The sequence below is a fragment of the Doryrhamphus excisus genome, linkage group LG4 (assembly GCF_037039965.1).
Source record: "Doryrhamphus excisus strain RoL-2023G ecotype Guam linkage group LG4, RoL_Dexc_Guam_v1.1, whole genome shotgun sequence".
Lineage (NCBI taxonomy): Eukaryota > Metazoa > Chordata > Actinopteri > Syngnathiformes > Syngnathidae > Doryrhamphus > Doryrhamphus excisus.
The window spans coordinates 14,910,234-14,925,246 of NC_136360.1; the positions used below are offsets into that span (position 1 = coordinate 14,910,234).

The following is a 15,013-nucleotide window of genomic DNA, read 5'->3' on the forward strand; positions in this document are numbered from 1 at the left end:
GGTCATTGGTTCCTCAGTAACTACTCTAAATGCATGTGCCTTAGTCCTTAGTTCCTCGGTAACTACTATAAATGTATGTGCCTTAGTCATGAGTTCTTCATTAGTTCCTGAGTAACTACTCTAAATGTATGTGTCTTGGTAATTAGTTCCTCAGTAACTCCTCTAAATGCATGTGCCTTAGCCATCAGTTCCTCTGTAACTACACTAAATGTATGTGCCTTAGTCACTAGTTCTTCATTAGTTCCTGAGTAACTACTCTAAATGCATGTGCCTTAGTCGTTAGTTCCTTGGTAACTACTGTAAATGTATGTGCCTTAGTCATTAGTTCTTCATTAGTTCCTGAGTAACTACTCAAAATGTATGTGGCTTAGTCGTTAGTTCCCCACTAGTTCCTCGCTAACTAGTCTAAATGGATGTGCCTTAGTCATTAGTTCCCCATTAGTTCCTCAGTAACTACTCTAAATATATATGCCTTAGTCATTAGTTTACCATTAGTTCCGCAGTAACGACTATAAATGTCTGTGCCTTAGTCATTAGCTCCTCTTTAGTTCTTCAGTAACTACTCCAAATGTAGTATGTGCCTTAGTCAGTTCCCCATTAGTTACTCTGTAACTACTCTAAATATATGTGCCTGAGTCATTAGCTGTCACAGACCCGAGTTCAATTTGGCCATCTCTGTGTAGAGTTTGCATGTTCTCCCTGTGCATGCGTGGGTTTTCTCCGGGTACTCCGGTTTCCTCCCACATTCCAAAAACATGCTAGGTTAATTGGCCACTCCAAATTGTCCATAGGTATGAATGTGAGTGTGAATGGTTGTTTGTCTATATGTGCCCTGTGATTGGCTGGCCACCAGTCCAGGGTGTACCCCGCCTCTCGCCTGAAGACAACTGGGATAGGCTCCAGCACCCCCACAACCCTTGTGAGAATAAGCGGTAGAAAATGAATGAATAAATGAATGAATTAATGTCTTCTAACGTTTGATAGAAAATGCTAAGTGGACGTAGTACATGGAAGTGTGTGTACACCGAGCAATACCTAGCTATTTTCACAGTCAGGTATTATGTGTCATTATATTTCTGGCCATAATGAACTGAATTGTAGGCTTTGAACAATGACAGTGAAATACTAAACATTTTCAAAGTTTACTGCTTCGATGTTGTGTATGTTTTCTAGCTAGAAATACTAGATACTTTTTAAAGGTCGCTCTCAGGCCGATAGTTGTGAGCGGCCCTGATCTCAATGATCATCAGCCTGACATCCTTGGTGTCCTGACGGCAAGGACATATTTCTGATTCTTTATCAAAAACATGGACAAAGGAAGGCAAGACGACCTTTCGTGTGTGTGTTGCTTGATTGAAGAACATCCAGGCTGGCAGATATTCCCTCAGGGAAGGAACACCAGGCAATGGGACGGACACCCACATGTATGTGCCTTAGTCATTACTTCATCATCAATACCTCAGTAACTACTCTAAATGTATGTGCCTTGGTCATTACTTCATAATTAGTACCTCAGTAACTACTCTAAATGTATGTGCCTTGGTCATTAGTACCTCAGTAAATACTCTAAATGTATGTGCCTTAGTCATTACTTCATCATCAGTACATCAGTAACTACTCTAAATATATGTGCCTTAGTAATTAGTCCATCAATAACTACTATAACAACATGTGCCTTAGTCATTAGTCCATCAAATACTACAGAACAGTGATTAATCAGATTAATCACTGTTCGCAAATTAATTAATCATGATTAATCCCCATGTCTCACTATGTCCGAAATTTTTACCATTTTACCATTTTACCGTATTTTTATTGAAAGAAAGACACATTATAGGGCAGGATTATGTATATTTGTATGTATTAACAGCGCCAAAATTTAAATCAAATGAAGAGATGGTACACATGTCTGAAAATATGTTGACCTAACACTGCTTTATTTAATTCTCGCCTGAAGGCAGCTGGGATAGGCTCCAGCATACCCTAGTGAGGTTACAAAGCACAGAAAATGGATGGATGGATGGTTGGATGGTTGGATGGTTCCTTTAATATCAGATTATTTTAATCAGACTTGAACTGTTTTATTATTAGCAATGAGGACTTGAGTTCAAGGAGCCAGTATTACTTGGTTTACAGTAGCTAGCTTACTTTGGTTAGCTCGCAGTAGATAGCTTACCATAGAAGCTAGCTTACTGTAGCTAGTTTACAGTAGTTAGCTTACAGGAGCTAGTTTACTGTAGCTAACATACAGTAGTTAGCTTACTAAACTTAGAAGTTTACTAAACTTACTAATTTAAAGAAGTTAACCTACATAAATTAGCTTACAGCTAATTAGCTTAATCCATCCATCTTCTACCGTGTATCCGAGGTCAGCAGCAGCCCAACCCTCTCCCCGGCTACTTTGTCCAGCTCCTCCCGGCGGATCTCAAGGCGTTCCCAGGCCAGTTGAGAGATGTAGTCTCTCCAATATGTCCGGGGTCCGAGTTTCTTTCAGATGAAGATCGGTATTATACAGCAAGTATCGGCCGATATCAATACCATGCTTTTCCATGAATGGCTTCCATGCTAGCGGTGTTAAAGGTATGCAGGGATATGCTTATGCTAAACTAGCCACTTTATGACATTGGCCAGCAAAAGCAGTGATGTGATGACATTCATAGTGCTTACACGGCAGCCAATCAGCTTTGCTGTGATGTAATCCCTTGTGTCACTGCAGGCCAATAGCGTTGCTCGCTATCTTAAGGTGGTTTTAGCAGAAACATAGGTGCAAGTTGTTGTAGCCACACGGGTCGGTCAAACAACAAGCTATTTTCAGACAGGAAAGCGTACTAAGTCGTCGTGTCGTCGGTCACCTCCACAGCTGCCTGGCATTCCGATTGGCAAACCAACGCACAAGAGGCCTCTTGAGGACAGCAGCAGTCCCCCTCTTTACCTCAGATGCCCTCCTGTCATGATCTAGACCAGAAAACCAAGAGCACAACAGGAAGACCAGACTGACTGGAGTTTATGACAAACAGGCTCTGGTCATCTTAGCATGAACATTAAAGGTAAACATGGTGATAGGAAGGTGACAAAGAAGAAAAAGTGTCATTAAAGGGATAGTGAGATTTCACAATGGCTCCCAGGGAATGTTTGTTTGTGTGTGAGTGGAAGCTAATTCCTAAAGAGACAAGCATCAGGTAGAAGTGGTTGGAGTTCTGATTCCCAGCCAGGCACTTGATGCTACATTGAAATTGAATCATAAATAAACTTTGGAATGCTTTGGCTGTCAAAATTAGAACTTTAACAGCAATAATTTGTATCGTAATTAACGCATGTGCACCATGTCAAGCAACCCCTCTCTGTTGTGATGGCAGACGGGAGGTACAGTGGATTGTCTGCAGAATCTGCCGCTCTGTAATAATTTTTATTACTATGTGTGGTCTAAATGAACAGAGAAAGTGGATATTCTTACCACTCACTAACTCACTCTTACTGCGGAAGTACAACTTGATGCATTCAAGTATGCTCGGAAATCTCAGAAAATACATCTACACTCCAAACGTGAATTCAACTTCAGTTACATGGTGTCTTTGAATGCAACTCTTCATGGCATAAAGTAGAGTTGACAAAATGGTCCTCATTCACATTTACTTGCAAATGGTGATTAATCATAATTTGATTAAAATGTGAACTCATTTGACAGCCATAGTTGGAATGCTTGACAAATATGTTGGAAAGGGTTAGTACCATATTATCATTTTGGCAGTGCTGACGTACAAAGTATGGATTTCGCTGTAGAATATGATGTTGGTGCGGAACAAGATCCAAGCAGTCAGGAAGTGTCATTTCAAGAATTTATTCAAGCATCTTTAGACAGTGCACTGCAAATCAGCTCATGAATGCACCCAGCAGCTGGCATCCAATTGGATCCTGCAGCTTGTGCATGACATAGAATCACAAAACGCCTTTCAATTATGTATATATTACAGCTTAATATACAAATATATAAATGTACATTCAATAAATACAATATGGCATATTTTAGAGATGTATCCTGGCTAGTGTGGGCCAGTGCATCCCACTTTGCATATGATGTCATATTTGCAGCCATCTTGCAAGACGCATGCGAGGCTGCGCTAAGCTAACGAGGGATTCAGTGCGTCCCTGCAAGGCTGTATCAGCGTAACATTTCTCAAAGTCTGCAGGGGCGCAGAAGAAAGCGTTTTAAAGTGACCTGTGACACAAACGCAGTCAAGGCTTCAGGACAAAAACATAATTCATAATCCAAAATATATAACACTGACTTTTCTTTCAAAACCAACTATGCTTATTTACAGCACAATGTGATTCTCAGCAGACACTCAATTCTTCTTTGGTCCATGTCCATGGGTGGCAGGTAGTGGCTGGGTCTGTGTCTATGGGTGGCAGGTAGCGGTTGGGTCTGTGTCTATGAGTGGCAGGTAGCGGATGGGTCTGTGTCCATGGGTGGAGGGTAGTGGTTGGGTCTGTGGGTGGCCGATAGTGATTGGCTCTGTGTGTATGGGTGGCAGGTAGTGATTGGGTCTGTGTCCTTGGGTGGAGGGTAGTGATTGGGTCTGTGTCCATGGGTGGAGGGTAGTGATTGGGTCTGTGTCCATGGGTGGAGGGTAGTGATTGGGTCTGTGTCCGTGGATGGAGGGTAGTGGTTGGATCTGTGTCTATGGGTGGCAGGTACTGATTGGGTCTGTGTGTATGGGTGGAGGGTAGTGGTTGGGTCTGTGTCCATGGGTGTCCGGTAGTAATTGGGTTTGTGTCTATGGGTGGTAGGTAGTGATTGGGTTTGTGTCTATGGTTGGTGGGTAGTGGTTGGGTCTGTGTCTATGGGTGGACGGTAGTGGTTGGGTCTATGTGTATGGGTGGCCGGTAGTAATTGGGTTTGTGTCTATGGGTGGTAGGTAGTGATTGGGTCTGTGTCCATGGTTTGGCGGGTAGGGATTGGGTCTGTGTCCATGGTTGGCGGGTAGGGATTGGGTCTGTGTGTATGGGTGGAGGGTAATGGTTGGGTCTGTGTCCATGGGTGGTAGGTAGTGATTGGGTCTGTGTCCATGGGTGGTAGGTAGTGATTGGGTCTGTGAGTCGTGGGTGGTGGGGAGTGGCTGCTGGGTCTGTGTCTATGGGTGGCAGGTAGTGGCTGCTGGGTCTGTGTCTGGTGGGTAGCGGCTGGGTCTGTGTCTGGTGCGTAGTGGCTGGATCGATGTCTGTGTCCGTGGGTAGTGGCTGCTGGGTCTGTGTCTATGGGTCTATGGGTGGCAGGGTCTGTGTCTATGGGTGGCAGGGTCTGTGTCTGTGGGTGGTGGGTAGTGGCTGGGTCTGTGCCTGTGAGTGGCAGGTCGTGGCTGAGTCTGTGTCTATGGGTGTCACTTGTTTAATCAAAAAGGGACAAAACACTACAAAAAAGAAGATGGTGCCTGTCACCCTGGATCAAAAGAATCCAAAGGTCATATAGGCCATAATGACTATATGGATTACAAAAACAAAGATTGCAAACTTTTGTTGGTTTGTTGTCAGCAGCAGAGGTCAAAGGTGAAAGGCAGTGTTGGTGTGGCTATGCATCGCTAAAGTCCTCCTTTGGTAGTGCATGATGGGCAGGCTGATTGGTGATGGGAGGGCTTGGGGCGTGTCTCCGAGGACATCAGGCGTTGTTCTGATCAAAGAGACTACCCTGCGTTTTCATCTTGTGCATCCTGCAAAAGCAGAGAAGAAGATGAGGTTTAGAAAAGACACGCCTGCACTCTCACTGACCTGATAGAAAGAACTTTCAGGACTTAAGTGTCCTGAAAGTCTTCCTCTTGGGCACGCTGGAGATTATCATGGTTATTAACCGTTGGCCGGGGCGATGGCACTGATCATGTGACTTTTGGGATTATTTTGAAGCTTTCTATTGATTATATACCATGAATAACACAACGCGTGGGCTTTGATTTTGATTTAGAATAGTTACAAGTGATGACTAAGGCACATACATTTAGAGTAGTTACTGATGAACTAATGATGATTTAATAGGTAGAGTAGTTACTGGGGAACTAATGACTAGGGCACTTACATTTTGAGTAGTTACTGAGGAACTAATGACTTTGGTACATACATTTAGAGTAGAATTAATGACTGGGACGCTTACATTTAGAGTTGTTACTGAGGAACTAATGACTTTGGTACATACATTTAGAGTAGAATTAATGACTGGGACGCTTACATTCAGAGTTGTTACTGAGGGAACTAATGACTGAGGCACATACATATAGAGTAGTTACTGGGGAACTAATGGCTGGGGCATGTACATTTAGAGTAGTTACTGTTGAACTATTGACTGAGGCATGTACATTCAGATTAGTTACTGAGGAACTAATGACTGGGGTACATATATTTAGAGTAGTTACTGATGAACCATTGACTGGGACATTTGCATTTAGAGTTGTTACTGAGGAACTAATGACTTTGGTACATACATTTAGAGTAGAATTAATGACTGGGACTCTTACATTTAGAGTTGTTACTGAGGGAACTAATGACTGAGGCACATACATATAGAGTAGTTACTGGGGAACTAATGGCTGGGGCATGTACATTTAGAGTAGTTACTGATGAACTATTGACTGAGGCATGTACATTCAGATTAGTTACTGAGGAACTAATGACTGGGGTGCATATATTTAGAGTAGTTACTGATGAACCATTGACTGGGACATTTGCATTTAGAGTTGTTACTGAGGAACTAATGACTTTGGTACATACATTTAGAGTAGAATTAATGACTGGGACTCTTACATTTAGAGTTGTTACTGAGGTAACTAATGACTGAGACACATACATATAGAGTAGTTACTGGGGAACTAATGGCTGGGGCATGTACATTTAGAGTAGTTACTGATGAACTATTGACTAAGGCATGTACATTCAGATTAGTTACTGAGGAACTAATGACTGGGGTACATATATTTAGAGTAGTTACTGATGAATCATTGACTGGGACATTTGCATTTAGAGTTGTTACTGAGGAACTAATGACTTTGGTACATACATTTAGAGTAGAATTAATGACTGGGACGCTTACATTTAGAGTTTTTACTGAGGGAACTAATGACTGAGGCACATACATATAGAGTAGTTACTGGGGAACTAATGGCTGGGGCATGTACATTTAGAGTAGTTACTGATGAACTTTTGACTGAGGCATGTACATTCAGATTAGTTACTGAGGAACTAATGACTGGGGTGCATATATTTAGAGTAGTTACTGATGAACCATTGACTGGGACATTTGCATTTAGAGTTGTTACTGAGGAACTAATGACTTTGGTACATACATTTAGAGTAGAATTAATGACTGGGACGCTTACATTTAGAGTTGTTACTGAGGTAACTAATGACTGAGACACATACATATAGAGTAGTTACTGGGGAACTAATGGCTGGGGCATGTACATTTAGAGTAGTTACTGATGAACTATTGACTAAGGCATGTACATTCAGATTAGTTACTGAGGAACTAATGACTGGGGTACATATATTTAGAGTAGTTACTGATGAATCATTGACTGGGACATTTGCATTTAGAGTTGTTACTGAGGAACTAATGACTTTGGTACATACATTTAGAGTAGAATTAATGACTGGGACTCTTACATTTAGAGTTGTTACTGAGGGAACTAATGACTGAGGCACATACATATAGAGTAGTTACTGGGGAACTAATGGCTGGGGCATGTACATTTAGAGTAGTTACTGATGAACTATTGACTGAGGCATGTACATTCAGATTAGTTACTGAGGAACTAATGACTGGGGTGCATATATTTAGAGTAGTTACTGATGAACCATTGACGATGCACTTGGATTTAGAGTAGTTACTGATGAATTAACTGTATTGTATAGTATAGCATAGCATAGTAATGTGGTCACTTGTCAACTGTCCAATCTAAAGCATCCTTATTGTGATTTTCTTTGTGAACGTACAGTTTTTCTTTGCGGCTCATGTTGTCTTCTTTGAACTTGACAAACACGGCAGCTTCTCCGCCTCTCAGCAGCTCAGTGAAGTCGCCTTCCTTGGCACGGAAGATGATCCTAAAAGAAAAGTTCAAGCATGAGTCGTATGGTGAAATGCCGATGGACGGAGCGAGGGGGCATACTTGGACTGGGTCTCCCCGGACTTGACACGTAGTTTGCGGACATGGAACTTGCTACTGCCCCACCAGTCCGACCAGCTGATGATGGCGTCCTTCTCCCAGCGCAACTTGACCATCATCAGGTCGCCCATGTCCACATCGGTGGTGATGAGGAAGGACAAGGAGGTGTTGCCGTTCATGACGGGCCTGTTAAAAATGACAGGGGTGTGCGTGAGTAGGCATTGTGCACACAACCTCTGTCTTCTTTTACACAAACATATTCATTTTACCTTGATGACATGGTATTACATGGTAATTACATGGTACCAGCATTTGGGAGTAAATATGAGGTGAAAGAAATACAGCACGGTCGATCTGTGCAGCATGGGACAAACATGGGGCGTTCAAGGGCCGTGATATAAAGTGGAATTTGTCATTACTAGCATTGCAGATGAAAAAAGTGTATCAATTGGAATGATAATATATTTTGAATAAAAGAATGACCCATTCTTCCAAACTTGATAACCATTTACATACATGATATGTAGTTATGAACAAATGTTGTTTGTCATTGCAACTTCAGGTTTCCCAGTTTGGCCCCACCTTGGGCCCCATCCGGGTGTGATGGATAATGAGCTACTTACAGGACTCGAGGGATGTCCTCCTTCTCTCCGTGGGTCCCGTACAAGGACACTTTGATGGGCTGCTCAGTGAAGCTCAGGCTGTCCTTGCTGAACAGATGCATCTTGACTTGGTAGTGGAAAACTACGGAGCACGTATACAAACATCAAACACTGCCGTCCACTCCAACCCCCCCCCCACAGTATCAAAAATGTCCTGTCATGTGACCTCCTGTTGCACATATTCAATATTCCATTTTATATTTCATACACAGCACCTGTGTGCCATTCCCATTTGCACACGTGTAGTTTGCTTTGACTTGCTGCTGCATGCAGGGGCAGAACGTATTCAAACCACCCAGTGGGCATGGCCAATGTTACAGATGTTTACAATTATTCATTAGAATAGCAGTTTTGGAGGTAGCACACCTTCAAAGTGCTAGAGACAATGATGGCGTCCTCAGCATGCAGTAGTTGTTGTAGTTGTTTACCTTTGTATGGCATCATCTCCCGAGTCTTCAGGTACATCTTGGCGCTGCGCGTGGTGCGCACCCTGTTGATGTTGTAGCCGATCTTGTTGCAGCGGTTCTTGCGGCAGCTGAGGCACAGGCCCTTGTTGAAGGCCTCCTTGGAGTTGCAGCGGAAGGCCACGCTCTGCTGCTCCGTGTTCAGTAGCGAGTCGATGAACAGGTGGATGGAGCGCTCGTGGGAACACTTCACCAGTTGGTCCATATCTGCACATATTGCCCATGTTTACATACACTGCACCTCATTTCTTCCTCCTAGCTTCGCTACCTAAGGCTTGCCAGCTTTTTTATTCTATTTATTTCCCATTCCACAAAGATGGCCGACATATGAGATATGCAATACTTTGTTTCAGACAAAAGTTATGAAATGATAATATTCATTAAGAAGAAAATTCAGTTGAACACATACCTCCACCAAGACAAAACATCAGAGTTCATTCTGCTAGCTTAGCGGCTAGTGCCACAAACATGGCCGACATGCTGCAATTCCACATTTTGCCATGTTTTTTTAAGAATGGAATAAGGACATGTATTATTATTATTAGGGCTGTCAATCGATTATTATTTTTGATCACAATTAATCGCATTTCCATGTCTACAGTTAACTCAGATTTAATCGCATTTAATCACAGATAGAAATAAGTTTTTATCTATAATAAGTAGGGTAGGGTAGAGTAAATCTAGTAGGGTAAAAAGTAGGGTCAATCTCTTTGTGGTAAATGATTCGATGTGCAACTACAACGATAATTACATCCAATTTTATGTAAAAGAATATAAAAAGGAACTACGGGCCATTTTTCAGCAAATCCAAAATGTGAGCGAGTGAGACCTCTCACACTGACACAAACTGACACTGACCCCATGTTTTTGTTTATTTGTGTCAGCTCAAAATAAAATTTGTTTATTTATGATACTGGTTTTAAATTTAAAATGTTTGTGAGTAAAAAGCCTATTTAAGAACATTCAGAAAGTTAATTATTATTAAAGAATTGCATCCAATGCACCTTTCCTTCATGAAATGCACAATGAAAATACCTAAAACATAGGGCAATAGTCTTAAAACATTTCATCCAAATTGCAAACCTAATGTCATATCATTTCTCTTTTAAAACACATTGAAATACATAGAAATTCATCATTATTGTGACGATCACCTGTTGCCTCTTGTGGTGCTCGCTCTCTCTCTCTCTCTCTCTCTAGTCTATAGCCCGCCTGGAGCCGGGACAGCTGGACGCACCTGTTCCCCATCAGACCGCTCCGCTACTTAGGCTGATTGGAGGCAGCTGGGAGTCGCTGGTTCTTTGGCACTCTACCTGACGTTCCCGCACGTCACGACCTTGCTGCCAGCTCTCTCGCTCCTGTCCAGTGGACTCTAGCCAGTTTCCTCATCCTGGTGTGCCTCTTCCACCAGCACCCTTAGGTTGTAACTCTTTTCTTTTGTTATTAAAGAACGTTCAACTCCTCCAACCTGCATCTGCATTCTGTGGTTCGCTACCGCGAACACGTAACAGAAAGAACCAGCGACTCCGAGCTGCCTACAAATAATGTAGATACAAAATGCCTAGATACAAATAACTTTGGTCTTGCTACAAGAGCCATCTGCCAGGGCTTTGAAGCTAACTTTACCAAACGAAATACTCTTTTCTTTCTCCATTTCCCATCAATATTTGTTCCAGCTTGTAGCTACAGTTACCGTGCTTCAGTCAAACTACGGAGGGGGCCGAGGGTCAAAGAGGAGGAGCGCACGTTCATTGCGCCTCAAAAAGTACCGCCGTTAAAGGAAACGTCTGTTAACGCGCCATTAACGTGTTGACTTTGACAGCCCTAATTATTATATATGATTGACCCTACAGAGGATAAGCGGTACAGTAGCAACATATTCCACAAAGATGGCCGACATGCTGGCTTTAAAACACTATACTTTGCCTCACATAAACCATTTTTTTAAGTATTATGGAATTATGGGTACATACTTTGTAGGCCCTTGATGCCTTCCAGTGCGATGCCCATCAGGGTGTTCTGGATGTTGCAGCCCGGCTGGAAGGTACCCCCGTTGGGGTAAATGTCGATGTGTCCCACTGCCTTTTGGATGCCGATGCTGCGGCCCGGTGAGCCTCGGGTGTTGGTGTGCAGGACGTCCACAAACTGGGCGTCATCTCTGGACAGGGTGTCCTGGTCCTCTGCGTGTTCGAAGGTGGGACCAGCGGGATCCAGTCCTGACAAGATACACATGTTCAATAGCCTGACGCCAGCCTGACGTCTCATCATTGTTTTGGTAGGTTCTATGTTTATATAACCCTAGAACACAATATTCTGTGTTCAAATGGTCTAAAATGGCCACTGAATGGGTTGTCTTTTGAAGAATGGCTGGGATTTAATGAGTTAATAAGAATAAGATTGCTCTTGTCAGTTCTGCGTTGCCGTTACCTGTGATCCTGCTGATCTTGTGGCCGGTGAGGTCTCCGGCGATTCCGGCCACATGTGCCCCCAGACTGTAACCCAGCAGATGGATCTTCTCCCAAGGCAGCGGCAGCTCTTTCTGCAGACACGCCACAAAGAAGGAATATCCTTCACATGCTGGAACACTTCTTGCTAGAGTTCCAGTACTTGACCGGGTGGAACTTGGACAGTACGGTAGAGAGTATCCATACTGGACTACACTCCCAATGCACAGGTTGGAACGTACACAGCAAAGAAAACTGTGTCACACTTTAGCTTTAGCAGGTGTGTGCTCTCGTTAGTCTCATTTTACGGGAAAACCAAAAACAGAACTTACACAGACTAATAAGAATAATATGAAATGTACCGTGTTGCTATGGACACTTATTCAATTCACCACTAAGTCTCCAATAGTCGCCAGGTATGTGGGCTACAAAAGTAAATAACATTGCCAATAACAGCTGTGGCTGTAGGAGACCACCAAGATGGTGGTAGCTGCATGTGAAGGATGAGGAATGGTCAGCATCCAGCAACTATACCTATTTCAACAAATGTAACACCAATTATTGCCATTTTGCAATTAATCAGACAAATGTATCTCCAATTATTGCCTGCTCCCGATTATTACAACAAATGTAACTCAAATTATTGCCAGCTTCCAATTATTACAACAAATGTAACTCCAATTATTGTCTGCTTCCGATTGTTACAACAAATGTAACTCCAAGTATTGCCTGCTTCTGATTATTACAACAAATGTAATTCAAATTGTTGCCATTTTGCGATTAATCAGACAAATGTATCTCCAATTATTGCCTGTCTCCGATTAGTACAACAAATGTAACTCCAAATATTGCCTGCTTCCAATTATTACAACAAATGTAACTCCAATTATTGCCTGCTTCTGATTATTACAACATATTTAACTCCAATTATTGCCTGCTTCCCGTTAATCAGAAGAATTTAACTCCAATTATTGCCTGCTTCCGATTAATCTGACAAATTTAACTCAAATTATTGCCTGCTTCCAATTATTACAACAAATGTAACTCCAATTATTGCCTGCTTCCGATTATTCCAACATATTTAACTCCAATTATTGCCTGCTTCCCATTAATCAGAAGAATTTAACTCCAATTATTGCCTGCTTCCAATTAATCAGAAGAATTTAACTCCAATTATTGCCTGCTTTTGATTAATCTGATGAATTTAACTCCAATTATTGCCATTTTCTGACCAATCATAAGAATTTAAGTCCAATTATTGCCTGCTTCCAATTAGTCCAATAAATTTAACTCAAATTTTTGCCCACTTGCAAAATGTGGGTAAATAAAGGCTTGGGTTAGAGTTAGGGTATTTTCTATTCTTATAAATACACGTATGTGCATATGCTGTACAAATGTATTACATACACGTACATAGTTTATGCTAGTGTACACGGACGCCGGTGCACTGACCTGAATCCAGGTGATAAACTTGGCCACGTCTCGGCCCACCAGCTTGGTATAGGCGGCAGAGGTGGGGTAGTGCTGATTGGCCCGCGTCAGCCAGTCCACCACGATCACGTTGGCGCTGGGCTCACGCTCGTAGAGAGCCGACACCAGCTTGGGCACCCAGCTCTCAAACATGCCCGTCACCTACGAAGTGAGAGGCAGGTCGGTCTGGATGTATGCGTCCGCAGGAAGTCAACTTTTGAATGAGGACATGAAGACGTACCGTCCAGCCGTGGATGATGACAAAGGTTTGCGCGTCACGGTTGAATTCACACTCTTGGATGCTTTCGGGCCTGCCGGCCACCAGGTAGCACATGTCATCATCGGGAATGTCGGCCGTGCGCAGGGAGAACTTGGACACGATGTCAGTGTAGTCCCTGATCCATTCAGTGGTGGTGGGCAGGAAGGGAGGGGTGGTGGTGTAGTTCACTGTTGCCAATCACCCACACACACACATAGAGGTCATATGGGCACCAAGGTCACACACAGCGCACAGTGCAATCAAATGTCATGAACTCCTTAGTAAATGAAACAAGTTTTTACACAAGACAGCACCATGACTGATGTTCCACTTGTTGCCTAAAACAAGACTCTGTCGCCCCCTTTTGGCTTTCCACCATTTGTACCACAAACAAGAAATCTTGTTTTTCCCCGCCACCAAACAATGGCGTCACCACCACGTGACCAGAAGTGACCGTTGACGACGAGCCAGCATAATATGTGAATATTTGGACGGACATGATTCTGACAGCTGACATTCTCCTCATATTTTCTTGCCTTATTCTCCAAAACGACAGCTAGAAGTAATTCCAATTCGTCGCCTTGGAAACCAGAGGACAACGGATTTAAACGCATGCGTTCTTTCTTCTTCTGGAGTTTGGTGTGTCACGTGGTTTCGTCTGCGTGTGTGTTTACAGCGCCACACGTAGTTGTGCCTTGTGTATGAGATCCTCTTATTCCCGCCTGGATCCAAGTATTTACCGCTAATCCGTGTATGGACCCGAATAATTTGATTTAATTATTGATTTATTGATTTAATTGTTTAAAACCCCAGGAACCTTCCCGTGTCGACAGAGCCTTGGATGAGTCAATTGTAAAAAAACGGTCAGAAGAGGATTTTGGCGCCACCTCCAGTCTACACGCGATTTTGCACACACACTGCGCAGCGCTCGTGCGCAACCTACGGAAACGCTGTAGGGACACACTAGACGGCCCTCGCTTTTGCTAACCTCTACATGCGGCCCAAAACCTTAGGTCCCTAGACTCTATACAAGTTAGCATTCATGTTTTGTGGCAAAAATGGAAGTTATTTTCTCCAAACCCTAGCCTGAAGTCAACATACGCTATGTGAAACGCGTTACAGGTTGCCTGCTAGTTCTTTAAAAAGTCAACAGAAGCAATAATTATCTTAAATTAGCGTGGAATGTAATTATTGTAATGATATGTGTTCACTTATGGCAATGCATGTATAAGACATAATGTATATGCAGACCTGCAGGAGTCTACTCTGAAGCTTAAAATACACACACATGTTATTTTTAAATATGGGATAGAAATGTGTCGCTCCTACCATAGACATTAGTGGTGGTGTGTTCAGGGTCAGAACAAAAAGTAGCCAAGATTTTTCCCAAAATGATCCAAGCAGTGAGAAAACGTATATTTTCTTTTCCCATATTACTAAAACGTTGGTCCTGTGAGGTATCCTAATATTAAAAAAAATGGAGGGGAAATAATAGCCTTGATCGATCACTTTGACAAGTTAAAAAAAATAAATTAAAGAAAGCGCGGTAGAGTCCGAAGTGCCCTGAACT

General features: G+C 42.7%; 1 protein-coding gene across 1 annotated transcript; it reads right to left on the reverse strand.

Moving 5' to 3' along the window:
• Positions 1–3,824: 3,824 nt before the first annotated feature.
• On the reverse strand, positions 3,825–15,013 carry LOC131129767 (lipoprotein lipase-like). Its single transcript, XM_058073612.2, has 10 exons — positions 14,773–15,013; positions 13,426–13,631; positions 13,167–13,346; positions 11,698–11,809; positions 11,244–11,486; positions 9,235–9,477; positions 8,768–8,888; positions 8,148–8,330; positions 7,975–8,082; positions 3,825–5,705 (listed from the first exon to the last, which is right to left on the reverse strand). The coding sequence occupies exons 1-10, from the start codon at positions 14,873–14,875 to the stop codon at positions 5,654–5,656; spliced, it is 1,551 nt and encodes a 516-aa protein (XP_057929595.2). The 5' UTR covers positions 14,876–15,013; the 3' UTR covers positions 3,825–5,653.

What these genes read in the sequence shown, in the direction of transcription:
- LOC131129767 (XM_058073612.2), bottom strand. Translation starts at nt 14,875, where the DNA reads ATGGGAAAAGAAAATATACGTTTTCTCACTGCTTGGATCATTTTGGGA. An exon ending in TCATCATCCACGGCTGGACG is followed by an intron (nt 13,347 to 13,425) that starts GTACGTCTTCAT and finishes CTCACTTCGTAG; the next exon opens with GTGACGGGCATGTTTGAGAG. An exon ending in GAGGACATCCCTCGAGTCCT is followed by an intron (nt 8,331 to 8,767) that starts GTAAGTAGCTCA and finishes CATTTTTAACAG; the next exon opens with GCCCGTCATGAACGGCAACA.